The following is a 25,601-nucleotide window of genomic DNA, read 5'->3' as shown; positions in this document are numbered from 1 at the left end:
ACTTCACGAAACAAAAATCCCCAGCCCCGACCTGTGGCTTCTTAGAAGCGCCGAGGACACTGTGCATCCTGCTTACCATTTGGAGTGTGTGGTTGTGTGTGTGTGTATCTAGTCGGCTGGTTCAGAAACAGACTACAGTAGCTGTGAGTCTTGATTTAATGTCTCATGACTTTCAGAACACCCCCCCCACCCTTCCCAAAAAAAGAACACTCAAACTAGTGTGACCCCTGTTTTTAAAAAGAAAAAAAGAAATTCTGGATCCTTTCATCCTCTTCCATATCCCACATCTCCCCTTCCCATTGGGCTCCGCTTTGCCCTGAGGGAGCTGCTGATTGGTCAGTCTTTCCCCCTCATCAGGGTCGGTTGGTGTGTGTGTGTGTGTGTGAGTGTTTGCGTGTGTGTGTGCGTGTGTGTGTGTGTGTGTGTGTGCGTGTGTGCGTGCGTGTGTGTCTCGTGTGGCCCCTTGCTTCCATCTCTCTCCTCCTGTCTTCCGTCTGGTGTGTGTGTATCTCTCCATCTCTTCTCTCTCTTCTCTTCGTCTGTGGTCTGTGAGGAGAGGCGCTGACACTATCTGCCGTGGATGTTGTTGTTGACCCTCTGCGGCAGCATCTGCTTCTCCTCCATCTCCTCCAGAGCCGTCTCCAGCTGCTGGATCAGCACCCGCTTCTTAAACCTGCACCGAGAGGAAGGAGAGAGAGAGAGAGAGAGAGAGACAAGGATGAGGGTGGAACAAAGGACAGAGAGAGGGAGCGATGGGTCACAGAGGACAGATATGAGCGGGGGATGGTAGGAGAGAGAGAGAGAGAGAGAGATGTCAGGGTGAATTTGGGGCAGCAGGAGGTCGTCTCCATTCAGGAAGAGTGAAAGACAGAGAGCAGACAGGCGGTGTGTGCCCGTGTAGCTCCACAGGGGTACTGCAGGGTGCCAGATTGGTGGTGGGCACAACAGATGCGACCTCAATGTCTCTTGGCTCCCGGAGCCTTACCGGGCACAATGTGGCTCAATACAGGCAACGGCCATTTCAAACCCTTGAAGGGGCATTTAACGCTGAATTTTGGAACACTTAACCCAGCGTGCTTTACATCCTGGTAGCCATCACAAAGATTGATTCTCTGGAAAAAGAGGGAAAAACTGAAAAAAGTAGGGCCTCTGTCCGATTCTGTCATCAGCAACTAGAGCTTTGCCACAGTCTGACTATATGAACCAAATCAGGAAATATCTGCAGAGATGCAACCATGCTTGGCAATTATATTGTGTTCAGTGAACTGAGGGCCTGAACCCCTACAGTGGACGCAGCCTGGCAGAAGTGAGAAAGAAATGCTAACACTGCTTACAGTATAGTGGTTCCCAAAGTGTGGGATGGGCCTCCCAAGGGAGTTTGTAGCCTACTTTGTACTTATATAATCTGGTCAGGCCCTAGCGATTAGCTTGTATGTGAGAAGGGATAGCTAGCCTAATTATTAATACAACAGAGAAGCCCCTAACTTAAACATGTACTCTGAATGGATCGGGTCACTCAGTGAGAAGTTCAAAATGTTTCAATATTTTAAACAAATTAAATAAAAATGGTTAAACTGACAAAATCTTTTGAGTTTAACTGATTGATGAAATTAAATTTAAATTGTTTAACTGTTCAAATGTAGAAACAATGTGTCTGAAATGAAAAGCTATGCAACCGCTGACGGGCTTCTAAAAAAAAAGTTAAATGACAGGAAATAGTGAGCGTCTCAATCTTTGCACTGTGGAGTTGGGGGATGCCGCCCCCCCCTATTGTCAAAGGGGGGCTTGCTATGGAAAGTTTGGGAACCACTGGAATAAACAAAGGCCAGGAATATAACAGCGGGAGCTGGGCGGGAATGTGAATCCTGACTCACCTGGCGGCCTCTTTGATGGCATGGTGGATGAAGTACCTCTGCACAGACACAGGCCCTTTCACCTCCTCCAGGAGCCGGAAGATCGTCTCAAAGTCTGAGAGGCAGAGGGGCACATGGGAGGACAGATTAGAAGAAAGCCAAGACCACCGAGATCCATATCAACCAAAACCTTATATAGCACAACCCAATGTTTTGTTCTGCACTAAACCGGACACAGTTAAAACATGCTCTCACAGAAAGGCCTTGTCACTCTGGCTCTGGGCTTTAACTGGCACATACACACAGCTATATTCAGACAAGCCAACTGTGCATTCACCCCATTTTAGCCATTGACCAGCCCTCGAGCGATCTCGACACAACCATGTGAATGTTCTCTTTTCACGATCAGTTAAGTGACACAGAGCCCAGAGAGGGACTTCAGTGAAAGTGGCCTTGTGTCATGGAATAAGAATGCCTGGCATGTGTGTGTGCGTGTGCGTGTGCGTGTGCGTGTGCGTGTGGGTGTGTGCGTGTGTGTGTGTGTGTGTGTGTGTAAAGGCACTGGAGAGACTTACTGCGGCCAGGCTTGCGGACCTCCTTGATGACCCGTGTGCGCAGCTCAGCGTTACTGCCGTCCAGCGGTATCATGATAACCGTTCCGGGGGCGCTCTCTCCTATGGACCCATCGGTCGCCCCCTCCTGGTCGGGAGGACTCATGCCCTCGCAGTTCTGCTGGTGGTCCGACGGCCTTTCGTCCAGGCCGTCCAGGCCGTCCAGGCCGTCCTCGCCGAGCTGCTCGTCCATCTCGAGCCGCTCCTCGCCGCTGTCACTGGGGCTCTCCCCTCCACTCTCGTCCAGGGAGACGCCAGCAGGACCGTCATCCTCCCCTCCAGACCAGCCGTCATTGGGCTCCGGAACTGGTCCTCGGTCTCCATTGCTCTCCGTTCCGAGGACACTGTTCCCCTCCACTCCTGTAGGGGGCGATAGGCAAACTGTAAATCATGTTTTTTTACTTGGGGGAAAAAAAAATCATTTTCATTGTTGATTGAGGCTTGAGATAACTGGATTTCCTCAGCAGCTGGTGTACATTACACAGTGTACAGTTAGGCAACTTGACTGAGCACGCCTACTGCACCAGGAAACAACGGGAGTAGCGCCACAACCCAAAAAGGTATGAGGAAGTTAGCTAAAATAACACTGCACTATGCCCAATTGCAAAATAACTAAATCATCTTTCAGTTTCTTTCTCATACGTCAGACTAAGGAAGTCTTCACTGTTTGTTATCTGACAGCATGACTCAGAGGAGAGAACTGACTGTTGACCTAACCCAGTCTCAGGCATAATATATTCATTCAAGCCAGAGAAAGGACCCAACAGTCTGTGTCTGTGTCTGTGTCTGTGTCTGTGTCTGTGTCTGTGTCTGTGTCTGTGTCTGTGTCTGTGTCTGTGTCTGTGTCTGTGTCTGTGTCTGTGTCTGTGTCTGTGTCTGTGTCTGTGTCTGTGTCTGTGTCTGTGTCTGTGTCTGTGTCTGTGTCTGTGTCTGTGTCTGTGTCTGTGTCTGTGTCGTCTCTCTCCGTCCTGCTCTCTCCGTCTCTTTACCTTTGAGCAGTGGGATTGGTTTGATGAGGCCCTGCTGGCCCTGAGCTCCTGGCGCTCCTTTGGACACCACGTGGTTGGTGATGATGGGTGGGGTCTGTGGTCGCCGCAGCAACGGAGACATGCTCCTCCGCCTCTTGGGAGCCGCGCCCGAGTTGGGGTCCCCCGAGTTGCCCCTCTTCTTGTTTTGGGGGCCTGTCACGAACTCATCGGCCTCGTCGATCATCATCCCCTAGGGAAGAGGCCAGACACTGTGACTCCGGTCCACACACAGTAAGTAAGGACTTCATAATAGCTAATGTCCTTCTCAGTACGTCAATACACAAATGGAGGAAATAAAACAGAGTGATGTGGAAACACAGAGGCCTGTGAGCCTGGCAGTCATGGGTACCTTCTTGTCCTGCTTGAAGGGGTTACCAAACGTGTGCAGGCGCTTGGGCTGGTCGGGGTCGATCTCCCGCAGCGGCGAGGGCATCATCTTCAGGTACTCCTGGTAGTTGCCCATTTGGCCGACGGGGATGCTATGCAGGTAGTCTGTGGAGCAGGGAGAGACCAATGCCCCAGACACATCCGTTACGTCCTGCATTTCAACTTCTGAGGGCATGACTAAGTAAGTAACTCCATTAGACCTTATTACAGTGTGGCTCATGTTTGTGTGTTTGTTTGTCTTGCTGAGAGGCTGTGGGCGCTGGGAGAGTTGACAAATAAGCAGATTCTTGTGACCACTAGAACACAGAGTCCAAAGTGATGAAACGGGTCTATTTTGATGCCAGACAAATACGACACAAATAGTCACTGAAGACCTCTTAACATCAACCTACTAGACAGGACTCAAAAACTTGGCATAAACCACAGCTGCCTGAGAAATCCCTGATCCAAATGACACAACGTCTCTGAGGCAATACATTTGGTGTTTGCTTTCTTCTGCCACACATATGGATCATTACATCATGAGGACAAAATAATGACATGAATTCTTGCCTGGTAAATTGTCCTTATAACATTAAAGGCTCACCACAGTTGTATAATTGGGCCTTTGTCCGCATACACAGATGTCTAAAACAAAATAAGGCCACTGCTGCCATGCTTGGACAAACCCGACTTTTCAGACTACAGCAGCTGGTTTCAATTGAACCGCTACTTCTATGGTTGTTTAGCAAGCTCAAGGCAATTATATTTTACATGTTTTTCACTGCTATCAATAAAATAAAAATAAAATAAAATAGGCAGCTCATTGAAATGTCTTGTATTTGTCTTCAAAAGATTACTTTTTCTGTGTGAACACCTTCCATTAGAGTGCTTTGAAACTGAAAACGTAATAACAGGAATGTTGGTCCTTTGTCCTTCCTCGTGGTAATGGAAATATACTCACTCGTAATACGCACCATCAAAACTGACTGTGAGGGCCTGATGTCATTAGGATAAGTTATCAGTAAAGGTAGGACATTCAAATAGCTTTTTCAAGAACTGAGTAAACTTGCTTTGTGCAATGATAATGAAAAATGTTAACTTGACTTCAGTGAAGGTGGATATTAGTGAACAGTAAATGTGTATGTTTTGGATCTCCTCAGTTTTTGTAATTGCCTACCTTCATCCTGTCCCCTAATGAGCTTCTGGGTTGTCCTCAGAAGGTTGGAGCGCATGCGGGTCACCTGGTCCAGAAGGTTCCGTCTTGGAATGTCATAGGCATTCCGATAGGCTTGGGGCTTCAGATCCTTTACAGGAAATAGAGGGAGAAAAAAAGGTAATAAGGGAAAACATTTTTTATTTATGACTAATGTTCAAAGGGCCTCTTGATTCTGACAGTGCTTTCATGTTCCCCTCTGCCAAATCGATCTTGACCCCAAAAAAACACAATCTCTGGTGTTAATATTGTATCGATGGCCTGGCGGTGGTACCTTGTTGAGAAGTGCAATCTGGAAGCCGGCGAACTCTTTGAAGTTGATTTCGCCGAGGCGGAGCGGCATCTCCCCGGTGATACCCTGGAGCAGCTGTTTGAACTCGTGGCGTTGTGCCAACGACAGGGCACTGGAGTGGTTCTTCACCTTGATGCCCGTTTCCTGAGGGGGCTTCTTGCCCACCGACGCAATCAGACGGTCCGACTCAATTTTGGCCTGTGAAACGAAAAGGGTCTAGTTAACCAAAGAACAGCTAATCCAAGAAAATACAAGTCAAGTCCTGTTTCTTTTCATGTAACTGCTGTTGTTCCACATTCGTTTCATGTGCTTCTTGCAGATACAATAAATAATAGATCCCTGCTGGCTTGTCTTGTTCTGAAAGTTTCCTCTGACTGCTTTCCTGTCAGTGTCAATAAAAGTAGTCTTGGCTGGAGCGTGCTGAGCTGGACTGTGTCTGCAGGACTTACCTGTTGGCTGAGCTTCTTCAGGTAGGAGATGACGCTGTAGCTCAGGCCACAGTCCATGTTGTCTGATATTAGATTCGGAGCTCCCATCATCCTCAGTGCCTTCTTCAAGGGCTACATGACAGATGAGATGGAAGAACATGCAAGTAGTGTCAGTGAAGAATATCACCAAAGCCATAACATCCTTATAAGTGCTTACAAAATCCTACCTGTTTAAAAAAAAATACTTCATACAAGTTTATATTCTTAGCCCTGTGGTTCTCATAAACAGATATTATTCAGAGCAAATGACTACGCACAGTCTTACCAATAGGAAATACGGTGGCATGGACTTCAGGTAGATCTCAAAGGCCTGTCGCCATTTCAGGTTCGGCTTCAGCTTGTGCACTTTGAACAGGTCGTCTGTTGGGAGAGGTTTCGCGAGAGACGGTGAGAAAGGAAACAAGAGACCAAGACATGCTAAGGAAGGAGCTTCGCATATTTTACTGCCTTCACACAACCCAACCCAACCCTCTCCCTCAAACAAACCCATATGTTATCCTACAAAACACCATCTCTTCATGTGTTTAAGTCTCCACCATGTCCTGGTGAGCCCCAAAAGCTCCACTACCAACTTTCAGTGTAATGCAATAGTGTAACTTGAAGCCCTTTTTTCAAACTTTCTTTAGCCTTCTCCATGTGCGTGTCAGGTGCGCTAAAGTGACTCGTGCGCGGGTGTGCAGTTGAACACGTACCAAGCAGAGGCAACAGGACAGGGTAGTTGTAAGGCATGACGAAGAGGTTCACACAGGTGAGTGTGGTGCTGGCTTTCAGGTAACCAAAAGGGTGAGCCAGCTCGCTGTGCTTCCCACTACAGTTCACAAACACCTGAGACATCGAAAAAGAGATAGATAGAGGGGGAGAGAGCGAGAGCGAGAGAGAGAGAGAGAGAGATAGATAGATAGAGAGGGGGAGAGAGCGAGAGAGAGCGACAGAGGAACACAGAGAGATGGGGTTACATAGTGAAGATCCACACTCTTTTAACCCCACAGTTTCACTTAGCATTCAACCAAACACACAGCCAGCAAACAGCCCGGCGCTGCCTCAGGGATCTATCTGCGCTGCGCTGCGCTGCCTCTATGCCTCGTTACTCCAGGATGCCCCTCTGGAGACGCTCCTGCTAAATATGTCCCCCTCCCCAGCCTCCCCAGCCTCCCACCCCCATCCATCCATCCAGCACTCCAGCTAAACATGCGGTCTCCGGGGGCAACCAGGGAGGGGGGCGGCTGCTTTCCAGAGATGAGCCTCCCTCAGTGCCCCTCCTGTGGGTTCACTGAGCTCATGATGCTTAAAGAGTCTGGCTGCTAACCGGGTCACATCTTCCCATTCTCCTGCTTGTTACGGTGGTCCTGTGGTACCTCCAGCACATTCCACTGTGCCCACTCTACGTCTGGCTGCCGTGTGCGCCAACTTAAAGGGCACCGTCATGTGTTTGGTTTATGGGTCGATCTGGGTCATGTCTCCATGCCCTTTGATCTGCTCCAGAGTCATGTGGAAGTATTCCAAATTTCCAAGGTGCACCGCAGACTTTCACCCCATCAGATATTCCAAACTGGTGCAGGGTTAATGTTCCGGACATTATGTCATCGTAGCATTTAAATGCTTCCTGACGGAGGTCATCAACAGAACGTGAACAGAAGCTATGAACAGAATTATTTATTTTGATCTGCCTAAAATAGAACATGGGTGGAACTCATCTTAAATCTCTTCCCCTTCAGTTGTGTTTGTGCCAAGTGGTTATTTTCTATTTGCAACACCTGCTGAACAGGCTTGCTCTGGCACAGTCATTAAAGGCAAATCTGCAAACCACACATAACCCTGGAACACCGTCACAGACGAAAATTTCCAACATATTCTTGTAAGCACCTCTGAGTACTTCTGCACACAGTTCAAGGGGTTTACCTAGTCACAATAATAAAATAGTACATGTTATTAAGTCTGTGTTGACAACATGGACCCTACCTGCCAGCACATGTGTGGCGACTTCCTCTCCAGGATGTACTGAGTGAGGGGCGAGGGCTCCAGCTCGTACTTGTCGAAGGGCAGCTTGTCGATCACCATGGGCTCACAATCCACACAGGAGAAGCGGACCACCGGATGGGCGGAGCGTGGCGGCTGCCAGGGGGCAAAGGGGACAGGGCAAGAGGTTGGCCCATTAGCATTTGACAATGATGGTATACAATCAATATGGCCTGTGTTAGAGAAGAGACTGAGGTAATGAAGCATGGACCCAGTTGGGTAGAGGAAGACCCCCCCCCTAACTCGTCCCAGGCACATGACAACACAAGCTGTTCGAACACACACATTCATACATACTTGGATGCACATATTCACAAACACATACACACACACACACACAGGCACACAGACACACAGACAGAAAGACAGACAGACAGACACGGACACACACACACACACAACACTTAGGACCAGACACTGATGTTAAATAAGGATGGCTGTACAGACTACTTGACTGACATTCAAAAGTAGGACCTGTATGTGTTGTGTATGTTTTAGCCCATTGGCCCCAAAAATAAAATCTGTACATGTTAAGTCAGGGGCGTTGGATTCCCCTCTCACAGCTCTGCAGAACCAGCCATTACGTTAAACCCTAAAGCCGTGCCCACACACTTATCCCACGGCAGCGGAACAGCACACACAAAATTCCTTTCAAGCTCTGACATTCGAAAATACCCACGCTAAAAACAAAGTCTATAAAAAAAAAATACAAAATTCTCAAACAACAGGAACAAGAGCTTCTGCTCCCGCCCACTGTGCATTTCAGTTTCATACACTCTGGAGGACGGTGGAAAGAAGTCAAGGAAGGAAATCATATGGTTGGCAGAAAACGAGGTCAAGGGAAGGCGCTTGAATTGAGTGTACAAGTCATTAAAGCCCCTCCCTGGCTCTCTCCATGAAATAGACTGATCAGGGTGTTCAGGAGAGAGCCATGATCCCTGCCTGATATCAGGCCTGAAGTCTCTTTGATCAGAGTAAATGAAGCGAGGGGATGTGAACTCTACACTTCTGGGACATGATTAGACTGAAGCACGATTGGTGCACGTGTGCCTTTCGGCTGATGAGTTAACAAAAGGCCGAAGCTATTACAGGGGTGCATGATCACGGAGGCTCGGGCGGTCTTGTGAGCACCACAAACTGTCCACCACCCGAAGGAAATGCAGCTGACAGATGAGCGCCTGAGCTGGAGGCCGGTGGCCAGCCTCCCCGAGGAACATGATTAATACCCTGTAAGAGTCCCCACCCTGACCAGATGACGCCGTGTGGAGGGTAGACGGGAGCGTCCCTAAAGATAGGTGTTCCTAATGTTCTATGCGCTCATCTCAGTGCACTACACACAGCCAAATGGGCTCCTCTGAAGCCTCACTCGGCCCAGATGTTAGGTAGCAGAAGAGAGGGTTGGCATGACGACAGAGAAGAGGAGGAAGGGACAGTGTGTCCATGTGTGTGGATGAGTGACGGTGTGTCCATGAGTGACGGTGTGTGACGGTGTGTGCTTGTATGTAAGTACGCCAGTCTCCCAGGTAAGGCAACTTTAAGGAAAGTGAGAGTAGTGTCTGTTTCCTGGAACATCTGGTTTCATTGAAATGGTAAGATGCTGCTAACTGCAAGTGAGGCATACTTTGACTTCCCCTGGAATCAGTTTAGAGAACTACATTTCCCATAGGTCAGCACGATCACACAGACAACAACAGGCGACTGGGCTGAGCGGTTTTCATGCTAATAGCTGGTGACAGGTCTGACTGAGTGTAATAAGAATAAACCAGCGGGGCGAGCGGGCACCGGCGCTCACCAGAGTGGGCGAGTTCTGGTCGGGCCAGAAGGACTCGGGGATGGGCCAGTGGCCCACGGGCACCCCCGTCTTGGGGTTGGGACGCACATAGATGAGCTTGTGGCAGCTGTGCCAGGGCTGCGGACTGAAGGACGACACGGACCGACTCGGATCAACCAGCCCATCTGCAGGGAGAGAGAGACAGAGAGAGAGACACAGAGAGAGAGAGAGAGAGAGAGAAAGAGAGAGAAAGAAAGAGGCCATAAATATCTAAAAGCCTCTCTGCAACTCCACCCCAAAACCCAAATGCTAAGTGGACATTCCCTTCCTCTGCATAAACGAACACATATATTCTTACAAGCTACCCAGCCAGCTCTGAGAGTTCAAGGTGCTCTGTGAGATACATCACTGTCAAGGCCTCTGACTGCTGACAACTTTGCCTACCTTCTCCTAACGCAGGGGGGTCCGGCCCCGTCTTCTCAAAATTAATCACCACACCGCTCAGAACCTTCTGGACCAGCGACTCCAGACACTGGTTGAGCATTCTCTGAGTGCGGACACAGTACGAACGGCCTGAGAAAGAGAAGGAGAAGGAGAGAGCAGTAGAAAGATAGAGGGGGGGGGGGGGGGTAGAGGAAAAAGAAGAATGAAAAACCAGGGACGAAAGAAAAGGTCCACGTGCAGTCACTTCAATAGCCACCTCTCATAGTCATGAGCACATGGGGCTCGTGTGTGTGTGTGTCAAACATGCCCATTGCTGCTGCATGAGGTGTTTATCTCCGCTCTGCACGCCGACTCATTCCTCTGACCTTCCCTCATGGAAGCATCTCTGCTCTGCATTACTTAACACACTGGAAACAGCTTTGGCAAGCATGCAGTAGGGTTTAAACGGCACTGGAGCAAGTATGTGTGTGTGTGTGTGTGTGTGTGGGGGTGCCTGTGTATTCAAGTGCATGTGTATGTTTCTGTGTGGGTGTGTTGTGTTAAATATTCACAGGTATGCTCCGTTTTGAGTATGTGAAAAAGGTCTGTGTGTGTGAGCATTATTAACAGCAAGAGTGTGTGTGTGTGTGCACACATGTCAATGTGTGTGACTAAGTGTGTGTATAAAGGTGACTTTGTGCATGATGGGTAAGTTTGTGTCTGTGTGCAAGTGTGCATGTGTACACACATATTTTGGTGATATAAGTGTAGTTAACATGTGTGTGATAACCTGAATGAGTGTGTGTGAGGGCATGTGTGTGTGTGTGTGTGTGTGTGTGTGTGTGTGTGTGTGTAGATCTATCTGAAGCAGAGAAGCAAAGAGCTCAGGTGCCGTGGTACCTCCAGTAACTTCACACATCTGAGTGATGGCGGATTCGTCGGTGGGAACGCTGCCCAGCTGCTCGTTCTCGGGCATGGCCGCGCCGGGCAGACGCAGCACCAGAGCGAAGAGGCGCTGGTCCCAGCGGAACGGCTCCTTGGTCAGCTCACTGCCCGGCAGCGGAGAGTTCAGAGGGAGGTGCAGCTGGGGGAAGAGGGAGGCCAGATAGGTAAGTGCACTTTCCCACAGGAAAAACAAGACATATGTTCAGCAATTCACAGTCCATCTTTGGCCTCTACAAGGACCTCATCACCCCAAAATACAGTACATTACATAATACAACTACATGGACGTCAGCCACTGATAAAAACACGTTGGTGCCAGTCATAACTTTAAGAAAACTAGCGTAGCTGCATCGGTTATCGGCCAGTTTGTTAAACAATCGGCCAGTCTGTTTAACAATCGATATGCTAAGTTTATTAATAGATTAACATGACAACGCGAACGTCGCCAATAACACATGCATGCCGCTATTAAACCCTGTTACGATAAGAATATTAAACATTTCTGGTTCAGCTCAAAGGACATAGCTCAAAGTGTCATTTGTGCGCGTTATTGTCTGAACAAAATAGATTTAGTTTGAAGGCCGACGGAAAGAAAGGGTCGAGCGCCGTGACCTCTCACCTCTTCAGATACACCTGAGCTGTGCGTCAGCTTGTTCCCATCTGTGATTGTGATGATCACCGCTGGCTCCAGGAAGAAGGGATTCCGGCCCTGAGAGAAAAAGAGAAAAAGAGGAAAGAAAAAAGAAAAGAGAAAAGAAAGGAAAGACTTTCCGTCAACTGAGCACACTGAACACACCATGCGTTCCCACTCCTGCTTCCAGCTACCCTCCGGAGAGGGTCTGCTTTCCGACCACCATTCTCTGACCAGACCAGAAGGGCCTGAAGATTGTGTAACACTGGAACAGGCAGTGTGAGCCAAGGCTAAATTCTACACAGAATAGAACTCTCTGTGTGTCAGCATGTGTTTGTTACCCCCACTCCTTCATTTTGTTCCAAGAGTGCTCTGCTCAGCCTTCTATGCTGCAGGGCTTCTGCTTCTACTTGATAGTTTAAAAGAACCTTCAGCTGAGATATTCCATGATGTCAAACATCACTGGAGTTCTGAGACTGTCTTTCATGTATCTCAAAGCTCCCTACTGGTAGTTCTGTGACAGGGAACAGCTCAGAGAGGGACTGATCCAGGCTCCCAGTGTGTGCTGTAGGGGTCAGGGCAAGCCTGCTCTCTCCCGCTCCCGCTCTCTCTCCCTCTCTCTCTCTCTGCCAGGAGACAGTAAGTGGATTTACATACGTCCTCTGCGCTATACTACGCGAGACTGACCCCCAACCCCCAACCCCCCTCCCCCTATCTAATCCATCATGCTTTCAGACTGGGAGTGCGAGGGAACAATGGATGATAAAGGATGCACACTGACAGGGGGGAGAGAGAGAGTGAGAAATTGTGGAGGTAATGGACAAGAAGCTCATATTCCCTGCCCAGAAGGGACCTGGTCATATTAGGTTTTTATTTTGTGGTGCAGTCAGAAGTCTCATTTTAAAACTTTAAAACTAATGACTTTAGAAGCTGAAAGGATTTTAATTAGTGATGTTTACTCCCCATGATGCTGCTTTTTTACTAGAATTACTTGTTTACTTCTAATTGTAAAGAGCTACAGGACTTGAAGCTGAAACGTCTAGGTTCGTTTATATTATTTACACAAAATAATGTCTGCTTATGGCTAAAAATATAGTATTGTTTATAGTATTGTGTATACATGTATGTAGTATGTTAATTGATAAGTGTAGAGCTGGTAAAGGTCTGCAGTGAGCCATTTGACCACGTTGATGTACCTGGCCATAGTTGTCGATGCCAGACGCCAGCCTGTTGAGGTTGAGCAGGTCGAAGGCCGAGCGGAGGGCCGGACCCATGGTGGTGAGCCCCGACGCCTGCAGGTTCTTCAGCTCGCTCATGAACGTGGCGTGGTTCTCTCTCCATCCCGCCTGGAACACGCACGCAGACACAGTGGGGGTTAAATGATCATACAAACCAACATTCAGATGTATTAATACAGAGCATTATAATGACATTGTAGTACATTACATCCACAGTATATTGCCCAAATACACACACAGGTACAGGAAGAAACAGACAGTGTAGCATTAGAGTAGCATGACTCATTAAACAGGGACTGTGTATTTTAAACCCATGGCTTATCTGGCATACAATCACCTGTAGTTCTGACAGCTGCAATATGGACGTGTCAAAATAAATATATAAATAAATAATCCCAGTCCGTTCAGTGTTGTTGCCCTCACTTTTTCTTCAAGCGTGGTCAAGTACCTGAGAGGTACGGCATTATGCTTAATCTACGGATGACCTGCAGGATGACCTGCTTACTCCTCTCATCGTAAGCACTACCATGCCTAAGTAACGAGAGAGGGAGGGAGGGGAGAGAGGGACAGACAGACACAGAGAGATAGATAAATAGAGGAGGATCTGGTCTGGTTCGAAAACAAATAGGATAATCTGTTTGTGTGTGAATGAGTGTTTGTGTATCTAGGTAGCTTGGAGTTCAGAGATGAAATTCCTGCGATATTTGGTTTGCTTTCAAGTTCTCTGGAGATGACATTTTGCTGCTGCAGTATAGCAGATCTGACCTATATTAGCTCCTTAAAGAATCTCCTGTGTGTGTCCTTATCCCAGTGCCGCCCAGTCCCATGTGTGCATGTGTGTGAGTGCCTGTAAGACGGAGAATCTATCCCCCCCTTTACACTCAAAAGAATTTGGCCAAAATCTGCACCCTTTCTCACCCTTCCATATTAAAATACTTTGAGAACATGTCATTACACTAGCATGCACGGACAGCACATTTCTTTCAAAGTAGCACACTGGCTAATTAACTAGCTAGATCCTCCCACAGATCTGGTATATAGGACGAGATGACACGGCAAGCACACACACACACAGCTGACACACACGTTCTGGCGGCCAGGGAAGGAGCCCGAGGCGATACGCATTTCGCACCCTAAACCGCGGGAGCATAACCCACAGCACCAGGGCAGCGTATATGAGCGCGTGTGTGTGTGTGTGTGTGTGTGTGTGCGTGTGTGCGCGCGTCTCTGAGTGTTTGAGTGTGACTCTTAGCTCACACTCAATAATTCAAACCAGGGAGTAATTCTATTTTTCCCCACCCATTCCTCCGCTGTCCTTCTCCCTCAGCATTAACAATTCATCGCATCTGTGGGAGTGCGACAACGATCAGAGCCTCTATTATCACAGCGCTGTCTGGCTTCCAGCGCACAAAGGGAGGAAGAGGCAGAAGGAGGCAGAGGGAAAGTGACACAGAAAGGTAAAGAGAGAGCGGGAGGGTGTGGAGAGCGACAGATGAAGAAATTCAATCAGCCCGGCATACAGCCACTCTACCATTAACGCCGTATTTCCCCGTAGCACTTGCTGGGAGTGGGGTGCAGCATGTTGTGTATTAAGTGCCTGATTAAAGGGATGAGTACTGAAGCAGGAGCAGGGATATATGAATGGGACTGATTTTCGGGGAGCGCCAGTGCCTGCCTGCCTGCAGTCCCAAACATGGCCGTGGCTCCTCCAGCTCAGCCTGCTGCTGCACACATCAGCCACTCTGTATTAATGGACAGATAAGGACTTGTTCCCCTGTGAAGCCTCTGTGTGGAGTGGGAGGCCCGGCTGTCACCGTGCCTGAGTGCTGTTCTGCAAACCGCGAGACGAGGGCGCTTGCAAGCACAGGAAAAGGAAAGACACAGAGATGGGTAGATGGGGGCGAAGAGATGGGTAGATAGGGGGCGAAGAGATGGGTAGATAGGGGGCGAAGACAAAGAAAAAGAAAAAAAGGAAGACGCCAAAACATCAGCACAACAGAGAAAGTGAGTGAAAAAGAGAAAAAAGAAAGAAGAGAGACCATGTCAACCCTGTGCAGGGTGGCATTTCCATCATGTGTGTGCAATAAAGGCCAAGTGGAGAGGTGAGCTGTCACTTCATTGAAATGAGGGCTGCTCAGCCAGCCAGCCGAGGCCCTGATCCCATATCACACGGCCAGGGTTGCAAACGCATCCCAACCCCAACCCCTCCACATCTGGACTCTGTCTAGCTCTCTCAGGAGGAACCTCGCTGACCCAGAATGATACAGCGGTTCCCAGCATTCCCTGGGCTTTTCTACGCATGGATGGTGACCGCTGAGGAGAAGACATTGAGTGGCGTTCACAAGGGAGTGTTTTTTTCAAGCTAACTCTCACAAGACACAGGGAGCGCCTATGGCCATACAGCTGAGCAGAAAGTGGAAGGCAGGCTCCAAAAGCTGGATTTGGTCCCACTAACTTTACAGAGTTTCCCTGTCAAAACTGCTAACAGTAACACAAACAAGATCCAAGCAGGAGATAAGAGCAGAGCTTATCTGAAGTGTAAACATGGAGCTATGATAGCAACACAACATTGTCTACAAACCTACCCTCTATCACATTAAACAGACCGTTTTCCAAAAAAGGCACGTTGGTTCACTGGCCAGCACTCAGTTATTCTCTGGAAGAATTTAGCTATTTTAGAGGCTTAGGGGTGACCTTCTTGCTTCAGAGACAAAGGAATACAAACAATCACTCCTCGAGCTGCCTCTGCAAATGTCCTCGAAACCAGCTCCTCTCTTGAGGTGTGACCGACTGAGTGTTTTTCTCATTAGCGTCTTAGCACAACGCCAGCGACACGCCGCCTCAGCAATGCTACCAAAGAGGAGGGCTCTCTGGCCTTTAAGGGTGTTGCTCGATTCATAAGTGGATGAACTGCTTCTGCAAACAGGCCTCAACTGCCAAACTGCATGTCGTCATGCCAGGAAGGGGGTAAAAAACACCCCATCAACTACAGAGCTAGGAATAATGTTCTACTTGTCCAGAAATGAGACAACAAGTGAGGCACACAGACAGGAAAAGAGGCCATTGTCAGTACTGGAGGCTCGGTGGAACTCTTCTCTGATTAGCTGCTGAAAAGCTCATGAATAATTGACAAGCGTGAACAAGCCACTCTCACACAGACACCAGAATCCCTATCACCCTGATTTTGCCCTGCTCTGAACATGTGCGACATACACTACACACATTACTTTAGAGAAAACAGTACCTTGTGCCTTATCATTCATGCTTGACTAGGGGCTGAGGGGGGAAATGCAAAGTAGGGCAAAAGAACAAGCTATGCTTGGGTGGAAAACAAATGTTCAAGCCAATCAGTCTTCGTTCTGGGAATCAATCTTCCCAATTGCTTAAGTGAACAGGACCGACACGTAACATGCCAAGTATGAAGTGTTGTCACCCTACTGCCTGTCTCAACAGAGCGGGTGGAAAAATGATTAGGGTCTGGCCACAACTGCGGAAAGGTTCTTTGTTATGTCCTGTCTGTCTGAGATAAGATGATTTTGGGGGGAGGTGAAACAGGCATTGGGCAGGCGGGGTAGAAAAAGCCCTCAAGAGATTGTCTGGACCCCTGCCAGGAAGACAGGGCTAATGAACTGCCTGGGAGTAAGCCACTGACACTGTCAGTGTCAATGTCACACCACAAAGACAGCGTACAATTGCATATGCAGCTGCATGCAAGACGCACACAAACATATTACACATTGACGGCATGCTAATACCCGTGCCACAGAAACACCTCACTTCCACAGAGCCCACATGGTGTATAAGCCTTGCCTTGTGGCCTTGTATAGCCTTCACGCATACCCATGTTCATGTAAAAAGTATGTATGCATACATCTAATAATAAGTCTTCCGGGACATCATATACATTTTAAATACTGTGGTTTTGGTTCATTTGGATAATGGGTGTTGGTTGTCAAGGTGTTTTGAAAATACAGTCTGGTTGTAGACTGCAGTATATAGGCAGCGTGTTTGATTATTTTAGAATATTTATGGACACACACACACACACACACTGTGTTTTCCACAAAGGCCTTTCACCGCTATTGGTTTTCAAATAACAAATGTACTATGCTTTTCAAACTGATTTCTGTTTAATCTAAATTCAGTTTGGTCAAATCAGCACACAGTTTGATATATCAGCAATAAGTCAGTTACTTCTGTTGACACTGTTGAGTGTCCTCCCCAGCAGCGCTGCCGTCTGACACCTGACACCTAGAATGTCCCAGTAAGTTCAATTGAAACACCAGTCATAAAGATTAGGACTGCACTCACAAGATCAAGCTGGGACCTCGCTGACCGCTCTATGGTGAAATGTGATTGCCACAGGGGAAAGTAGGCAGAGCTGGCTAAATTGTGTGTGGTACCTAAGCATTTCATTCAACACACTGCCTGAGCATTTCTCCTCTTCTAATATGGAAGACCCATGCCCACTTTGCCCTTTACCCACCTACTCTCCTGAGTCTTTAATGTCATCAGTCACCTAGTACTAATGGCTGTATAAATCCAGTCATTGCCATGTGCTCTAGTTCCCTTATTCTTTTCTATTACTAACATGGTAATTGTATTAGTAATAGTTCCCTCATTCCTGGTTAATCCAAAAGAGAATGTAAGTATTGATATGTAAGGATGAGAACTTGGAAAGGAAGGGGCAATGGGAGGGAGAAGTGCATGTACTCTGATTGTGGTGGTGTTGAAGTTCACATTTAATCAGGGTACTTATTCATAAAAAAAGACAGCAGTTTGAGTTCGCACAGGGCGAAGTAAAACTAACTGCTTAAGCAAAATTCAGTAATGGCCTTTGACAAATCAAACACGTTTGATTTGCCCTATCCATACTGGCCAATGGGAATGCACAGAGGTCAGCCACGGAGCGGATGCTAAAGGAGGGTATGAAAAAGAGTGCGGGGCACTTGTCCAATCCAGGCAGAGTTAGCCCATCATAGCGTCACTCAAGACGTCACAGCGGATAATAAATCTCTCCGCCTCCATCTCAGCGCCTGAGAGCTTTCCCAACACAAAAGCAAAATGTCCGCCATGTTCAGAGGTTGCGCTGCTCCGGGTCTGCGGGTATTTTAACAAAAATTAGCCGTTTTCGCCACCGGGAGGCCGCCCAAACCCGCAGCTACGAACCAGAGGGACAGTAGAGCCTCATTGTCAGTCAAATATCTCCGCTTTAACCACATTAAAACACAATTCAACAGTATTTATTTACCTTAACTCCGTATGGTGGATCATCAAATGTAACTAGCATGTACCTGTCGCCTCTACTAGCCGGGTCTCGGGCACGCAGCTGTTAAAGAAAACGAAACAATACACATTAATTTCGACTCATTCCATAATATGGACCCTCAACTTCAACAAGGTACAACAGTAAGCTGAAAAAGTCGGGGTAAAATTATTCTTTACCTTCATAAAGATCTCAACCGCGCCTTTAGCAATGTCCAGATACGTCGTACCCAAATAAGTGCGCTGATTCATAGAGGCGGACGTGTCTATCAGGAAAAGTAAAATAGGCATTTTAAATGTATAGATATTAAGCTATATGCTTACTAAAAAGACCAATTATCGTCATATGATCTAGCTAGCGGCCCGGGCATGCATATATGTGTGTATATATTTTTGTTATAATCAGACCCCCCCAAAAGAGGGTCGTACTGCCACCCCTTGCAGCCGCCTGACTCTCTATCTGTCTTTACTGAGCACTGCTGAGGCTCGCGCTGTTAGAGAACTTCTCTTCCGAACAGATCGAAACGCCTTCGCTCCGCCGCTACTATCGTATTGGCTAAACCTGGTCACAGTGGCCACTCCCTGCCGTGCATAAATATGCAATGAGGTCGGGAAGTGCTTCTCATCCGCCTAGTGTTCATTTCTCCGTTCTTGGCGAATCGGAGATCCACGGAGAGGAAGGTCTGTCCCTGTGTGTGTTCTGGACATAAGTAAATGTGATTATAAATGTCAGATGATGTTCTAAATACACATTGTTGACCTATCTACATGTTCATGAACTTTGTATGTCGAAATGAAGAACATCGTTTGGATGTATTTCACTGTGGAACCAGTGTGTGATCATAAAGGACACCCCTCCTCCCATGTTCCCGTCTGTCTTGGTGGGGGTGGGGAGTGCTTAGTTCACAGTACGATTTTTATAATAATTGAGCCTTCCCTTCAACCTTCCCCGTCTCTCTTGTTTATCTCTTCAGCGAAAGCACATTGAAGCGCCATGTTAATTCAACTGCCTGAATGCGTGCCTGCACGTCCTCGAAACAGCAAAGCATTGCGGGATCATATGATGGTTCCCTATCACGCTTTTCGATTTCTATTCAAGCGTCAGTGGTCCTTGAATTATCTATGCAACGGAAAATACATTCCGATCAGCCATAGAAAGTAACAGTGAGAGATGGCGTGGCCCGTTCGCGGTTGATACCCACATATGAGAACGAAACCAATATTTAACAGGACACCAGGGTTTCCACGCGGTGTGCATGTGAATGGATCTTACTTCTGATAGGAACATAAAGGCTGCTAAAACGACATTCAATTGTTGTAATTAAAATATTAGTCACAATGTAACCCCTCCCCCAATGAGCAACCTGTGTGCAGTAGCAAGCAAGCTTACTGAGAGGACCACATGGAGTGACAATGGCCTTCAATGATGAACATGAAGCACATCGAGTGAAGACTACTAAGTATTGAGGCTGTCCTACAAACCCATTACCCTATACGGCTTCACTCATTTTGTCTATTAAACAAGTCATACACTGAATTCTGTGTTTTTTTCTATTTTTAATATAATAGATCTGAAACTTTTCATGACTGGGTTAGGATAGATGTCTAACTGTACGTCACTGCAGAGTGCATTGTCACGTTGACAACAGAAATTATGGTTGTGCATCTGGCCCTTTTATGGCTTAGCTTAAAAATCGTTAAGATAAAACAGATATGTAGGTAGATAGATAGGTGTGATAAGCTGGAAGCTTGGCAGATTCTGTCACATGGAGACCATAGAGCTGTTTACTTGACAATACACAAATTCTGACTAATTGTAGCCAAGTTAGCTATGCCTAGTGAGGAGAGCACCTTCCGCAACGTGTATGGGTAAATCCTCGCAAATATGTATATACCGCAACCATATTTCCCTCAAAGCCACAAGCTGTATTTCTTAAATGTCTGTCTTATCTATGATTAAGATAGTAAAGTACAGTGTGTACATCAATGTATGAACGTTGATTACGTCATTGAACTGCTCTGGCGGAATTCCTGAGCCCTCCACTATCCCAGCATTCACTGAGCAATCTGCAGCATATTGACAAAGAAAACAAAAACGGGGTGGGATTTGCCCAATATCGGACTGCTTTGTACAACGTACAGACACGATTAAGGTAAATATTGTTTAAGAAGCTGATTCGTCATAATTCCGATCCTTATGTGACCTGTTAATGTCATGATATTTTGAGCATACAATTGTTAACTGACGTTTTAGAGCCTATCCCTTCGTTAGCATGACAGCTTTCAGCTAGCCAGCAATGTTTATTTCTATTCTTGCTACACACCCAATATTAGCTAGCTTGCTATGTTAGCAAGCATTGGTCATTGTTTTGTTAATGGCAGTTCCATCATGTTGGTTAGATCAAAAACAAGTACAGTATATCATAAAGGTATTGATGCCACGTTTATGTACTGTTTTATAATGTGTTTTTCTATCCTGTCTTTTTCTACATGGCTGTGAATTTCACATAGCTAGTTGGGTAGCTATTACGTTTTCTAGGGATTACACTTATGTGCACCTACTAGCAGTGCCAAATTAAAGAACATACGTATTGGTATTGGTACATACTGTACTACAGTAATGCTGTTTGATTATGTCGATGTAGAAGTTTACTAATTTTGCGATGACTGGCGGTTCTTCTCAACATCTGAAACGTCTTTTTATGAGGCTAACGTTAGCCACATGGAGCTATTCTTACGTTACAGCTGTTATAATGGCTAATAGCTAAAGATGATCACATATCTGTAATATGTTGTCTTTTCTCTACCTATTTTCGTCTGTTTAAACGTGACTAGTTTATATGATGTGTGTACGCATCATCATTTGACGTGTTATGTTTCACGAGATCTTGACGAGAAGGGCAGTTTTACCCAAAAGAAAACACCCATTCTACAGTAACATAATTGTGTCTTTAGGCAATCAAAAAGAGGGCAAAGGGGTTATGGATACACAGATCTACTAATATTGTCCATGCCAAGGTATGGAATCGGACGAGTACTGTTTAAAATTAGTAGTTCAAGTAGGTTGAGTCTATTCAATATTAATTAGACGAAAAACGAAATGTTCCATTCGAAGCGACACATTGGTAGTCCATTGCTTGTCTTGAAAAACATTAAGCCAGATGCATTTGATTGCCTTACAGACTTTACAGACAGTAAACACCCTCACGTGATTAGCCACGTGGAGCCCTCAATAAGTTGTTTTGCTTAGAAGACCATAAAGTCAACGACGTCATCGGTTGTGTATGTTGTAGTGTTAGTTTTGACAATTTATAACTTACTGCATTAAATATAGTTCCTGAACAATTTTATTATGATGGTTAACAGTTATGTCGTCCGGGCTCCGAACTGAAGCAGAAGTGTTACCTGTTTACTCGGTGTATTTTCTTATTCTAAGTAGAAACCGTCACGACTATCATCACTATTAGTGCTACTCTTTTAAACATTAAAGCATCTGCAAACTTTAATGGCAGATTTGGCACTCTGTTGTATTAGCCTATTATTATTATTGAGAGTGTTTCTGTTATTCTGAGTTATGTCCCTTGTTTTGTCTCCCAGGGTGCGAGACATGGTTTTAAGGAGCTGAAAGGGAAAAGCTAGCTGCATCTGAAGGGGGGTTTCTTCACCTTCAGAGCTTAGAAACAGACAACCGCACAGGTGGGGACTCCCAGAGCAAGCAGGACACCGGGAGGAAGGAGAGTGAGCTCAGCTCCGAGTCAATGCAGCAGCAGAGCCGGCAGCCTGACCTCGTGGAAGGAAGCCTTCCCGTGTTTGTATTTCCCACCGAGCTGTTCTTCTATGCCGATGACCAAGCCTCCCACAAGCAGGTGCTCACCCTCTACAACCCTTACGAATTTGCCCTTAAATTCAAAGGTGAGTTGGATCCAGAATCCTGAACGTGGCATACAAGCTTAGTCAATTTAACCAAAATAAGTTGATATGGAGTAAGTGCAGAATGACTATATAGACATATATCCTATGTTACATATACAGTAGCACAGTATATTGTTTAACCATGGTATGTTGTTTTGCCAGTACTGTGCACAGCGCCAAACAAGTATGCGGTGGTGGATGCCACAGGGGCGGTCAAACCACAGTGCTGTGTTGACATGTAAGTGTTGTCTTTTCTAATGTATGTATTTCCACTACGTGCTGCATGGGTCATAATTAACAATACCACCTCCCTGCCCCTGACCCCTATCTCTGTTCAGCGTGATCCGACACAGAGATGTGCGTGCCTGTCACTATGGGGTCATTGACAAGTTCCGGCTGCAGGTGTCGGAGCAGAGTCAGAGGAAAGCGCTTGGCAAGAAGGAAGTGATGGCCACGCTGCTGCCCTCCTCGGCTCAGGAGCCCCTTAACCCTCGGCCCCAGGAGGAGGAGCGCCGCATGAAGGAGCAGCTGGCTGATAGCGTTTTCTTTGAGCAGACTGCATTCCAGACAGGTACACCAGTGGCTGGGTGATTTTCAAGACTAACTAACCTGCAGGTGCAGAGAAGCACTGCAACTAGAGCAGAATGAGAGCCAGGTAGAACGGAAGAAAAAAAAACTGATGTACGTGCTGTAGTACTATTATGCCACCACTAGATGACACCAGATAGCAAAGTAAAGCAGTAAATATTAAAATGGCCGCTCTCATTGGTAAGCAAAACATTTTCTTGTCATCAGAGACACAAACAACCCTACAATCATGTAGCATTGTTTAACATTAAATTACTGAACAGATTCAGTTTTCTCTATACAGAAAATGTTCATCTCTTAATATTCCTGGCCAGTGTCTGGAAACTAAAGTTGTAATGATGGGAAAGAACACTTTACTGCAAATGGGTGCCAACTTTTTGAAGTCAAATGAAACCAAAGGTTCAACAACATGTTAGTGGATCTCCACCGGCCTCTCATAAAGAGTATGGATGATAAACCCGGGGCTCTGTTCAAATGTACCCAGTTGGCTCATTTAACAAGCAAGACCTCCTTAATTGTCCCCAATACAAGTAATTGGTTATCTGTCTGCTCATCTTGAGGATAGTCACATGCGGAGGTTGTCAGTTATATCATTGTAGAGAGTTCCAAGCATTAGTTGAGGTGAGATGAGTTCCCTGTTTGGCATCTAGTCATACATAGTGTAGTCATACTATTTGGTATCTAGTCACACGTGGTAAAGTACCAGACCTAAGTGCGTACTGGCATAGGTTTGTTTGTTTCTTTAAAAATATTTCAAAATTCTCAACCTGATTGAGGTATCTGTGTCTCTCTCTGTGTGTGTGTGTGTGTGTGTTGGACAGAAAGCCGTCCGGTGTCGGGCGGACCTAGCCTCCTGACGGTGCTGCTCGGGATGGTGTGTATGGCCGCCCTCATGCTGCCCACCCTGGGCGAGCAGGAATCCACAGTGCCTCTCTACCTCCACTTAAGTGTTAACAAGAAACTCGTAGCTGCCTATGTTCTAGGTATGGAACACACATATCCACTCTCATTGTCAGTTTTAGCCTCAAGGTGATTTTTAAATACTATGATCCCAGGTCCCAAAGTAAAACTCTACACAATCTAATCTACAGGAAGCTGTTTAGTTGTCATTGATAAACGATGTACAAGTGGGTTCACACTGCTGGAACTGAGCTCTGATTATGTGTCGCTATATAGAAGATGAGCTTGTTTTGCAGCACTGTATAATAATATGGCAGTAGGGCACATAGACTAGAAACACACAGCAGTAAGAGTACAGGTTATTTATCATACACACTATTATCCCAAGCATACTAGAATGATCAGAACACTGTCCTGATCAAAGGCCAGCCTGTATGCCTCAGGACAGATTGTCCATGGGCTGATTTTATTTCATTTGTGACTTTCATTGTCCAAATGGCAATGCAGTAAATAGAACACAATAGACACACATCACCACTCCGTCATGGAGCGGCTGAGGAGGTTAAACGGATCAGTGAGATGGTGACTACATCACTGAAATGTTGACACTTCAGGTTATTTGGATTGCTTGAGTAACAGTATACACAATCCAAAATCTAGGTATTTTAAGTATGTAAAATATTTAAAGAATATTAATTATTTTCCTTACATGATGTGCGGATAAGATGTAGCGATGGTGGATGTCCTCACTGCATATTGGGTATAAAACTAAGAGATGCCTAAGCTGTGTTCTTTTGTCATTACTGTATTTTGCAGGTCTTCTTACAATGGTCATCCTGCGGACATAAAGCAATGCGAAACAGTTACCCTCAATCAAGAGAGGGGTTAAGAAGAACAGAATGGAGAAAAGTGTGTGTGTGCTCAGCTCACACACGCTTACTCACACACACACACACACGCAGAAATGCAGAACATGTGGTGAAAATGTGGTGCAGGGGACACTAAGGGACCCCCCTCCACCATTTTAACACCTTCAAAACATAAATGACAAACATAAACTCATACCGTACAAACCATAAGCGCTGAGGGCGTGGGAGGGCACTACTCTCCATGTCCAGACACAACCACTCACTGAGCCTGGAGGAGAGGCCTGATCCAGGGTCGAGCGTTGGGCCTTGTGAAATTATGAGCAGGCGGGCGACGGGATGGGAAACATTAAATTAAACATGTTTGTTTTACTCCATATTCTTGTGTGTCTGTGTAGTTTAATAGGTGTTGTATAATATTTCACAGCTGTGCCAGGCTAAATGCACTAGTAGTCAATCACAGGTCCAAAAGCCTGGGGTTGGTCTCATTTTCACAGGTCACGCTAAGCATTCTTTACTCACAATCACTTAGCATCTAAGGAAACCAAATAGTTCTTCTGTAACAATAAAGTAGACCTGTCTAAAAGATATTGATTTTATTCACTTTGTATGGGTCAATAATTTTAAACTGGTATGTTACTTTCACCAAAGGTATTTCAGGTATAATTAGGGATTTAGCCGCAAAGCAATTAGGAAGATGAGGAATGCCTGTTTTCATAAAACAGTCAACTTTTTAAGTGGAGGTCCAAGTACACCATTTCTCGAAACTATGTTTTCCCCCATTGGTCAGTATGGTTGTGTATTCATATCTCCTTTCTGGCCCTAGTCTGTAAACTGATCTATACTCTGCTTGACCAAAGCGTAGGTCAGTTATTAAAAGCTCTTGCCCTTCAAAAGGCTGGAAAAACGTGTCAGAAGGTAGCCAGATCCCTGGGCAGAAATGGTGGTGTCAGAAATAAGAGGATTCCCTCAACGACGAGCCCAGAGCTGGACGTCTATCTGCCAGGGCCAACAACATGATCAGCCAATTCAGATAAAAGCCTCAAACATCTTGGAGAAATGGTTTCCAAGGACAGTGTAAATCATAATCTGACCAAGAAACTGGGTTTCCTATCTTACAAAAAAAGAAAGAAAAAAATCCATGACTTACAAATCCATGAACCCTAAATTACAGAAAGACAAGACACTGGCC

General features: G+C 46.3%; 2 protein-coding genes across 2 annotated transcripts; one reads left to right on the top strand and one right to left on the bottom strand.

The window, feature by feature from the left end:
- Positions 1-453: 453 nt before the first annotated feature.
- ints6l (integrator complex subunit 6 like) lies at positions 454-18,738 on the bottom strand. The gene is made up of 18 exons (XM_031586948.2): positions 18,324-18,738; positions 18,130-18,207; positions 12,837-12,986; positions 11,629-11,718; positions 10,965-11,148; positions 10,086-10,214; positions 9,663-9,826; positions 7,814-7,966; positions 6,547-6,679; positions 6,120-6,214; positions 5,816-5,926; positions 5,349-5,564; positions 5,039-5,165; positions 3,842-3,984; positions 3,454-3,682; positions 2,429-2,824; positions 1,875-1,968; positions 454-673 (listed from the first exon to the last, which is right to left on the bottom strand). Exons 1-18 carry the CDS (start codon positions 18,432-18,434, stop codon positions 568-570), a joined length of 2,709 nt encoding a protein of 902 aa, XP_031442808.1. The 5' UTR covers positions 18,435-18,738; the 3' UTR covers positions 454-567.
- Positions 18,739-20,144: 1,406 nt separating this feature from the next.
- On the top strand, positions 20,145-24,786 carry mospd1 (motile sperm domain containing 1). The gene is made up of 6 exons (XM_012841260.3): positions 20,145-20,296; positions 21,741-22,055; positions 22,218-22,293; positions 22,394-22,626; positions 23,465-23,626; positions 24,360-24,786. Exons 2-6 carry the CDS (start codon positions 21,902-21,904, stop codon positions 24,389-24,391), a joined length of 657 nt encoding a protein of 218 aa, XP_012696714.1. The 5' UTR covers positions 20,145-20,296; positions 21,741-21,901; the 3' UTR covers positions 24,392-24,786.
- The last annotated feature ends 815 nt before the right edge of the window (positions 24,787-25,601 follow it).

This window comes from Clupea harengus, chromosome 20 (genome assembly GCF_900700415.2).
Source record: "Clupea harengus chromosome 20, Ch_v2.0.2, whole genome shotgun sequence".
In the NCBI taxonomy this organism is placed as follows: domain Eukaryota; kingdom Metazoa; phylum Chordata; class Actinopteri; order Clupeiformes; family Clupeidae; genus Clupea; species Clupea harengus.
This window is presented reverse-complemented; position numbering and strand designations above follow the sequence as displayed.

What these genes read in the sequence shown, in the direction of transcription:
- ints6l (XM_031586948.2), bottom strand. Translation starts at nt 18,434, where the DNA reads ATGCCTATTTTACTTTTCCTGATAGACACGTCCGCCTCTATGAATCAG. An exon ending in GCATCGACAACTATGGCCAG is followed by an intron (nt 11,719 to 12,836) that starts GTACATCAACGT and finishes TTTTTCTCTCAG; the next exon opens with GGCCGGAATCCCTTCTTCCT. An exon ending in CCCCCCTGCGTTAGGAGAAG is followed by an intron (nt 9,827 to 10,085) that starts GTAGGCAAAGTT and finishes CTCTCCCTGCAG; the next exon opens with ATGGGCTGGTTGATCCGAGT.
- mospd1 (XM_012841260.3), top strand. Translation starts at nt 21,902, where the DNA reads ATGCAGCAGCAGAGCCGGCAGCCTGACCTCGTGGAAGGAAGCCTTCCC. An exon ending in ATTTGCCCTTAAATTCAAAG is followed by an intron (nt 22,056 to 22,217) that starts GTGAGTTGGATC and finishes TTGTTTTGCCAG; the next exon opens with TACTGTGCACAGCGCCAAAC. An exon ending in CGTAGCTGCCTATGTTCTAG is followed by an intron (nt 23,627 to 24,359) that starts GTATGGAACACA and finishes TGTATTTTGCAG; the next exon opens with GTCTTCTTACAATGGTCATC.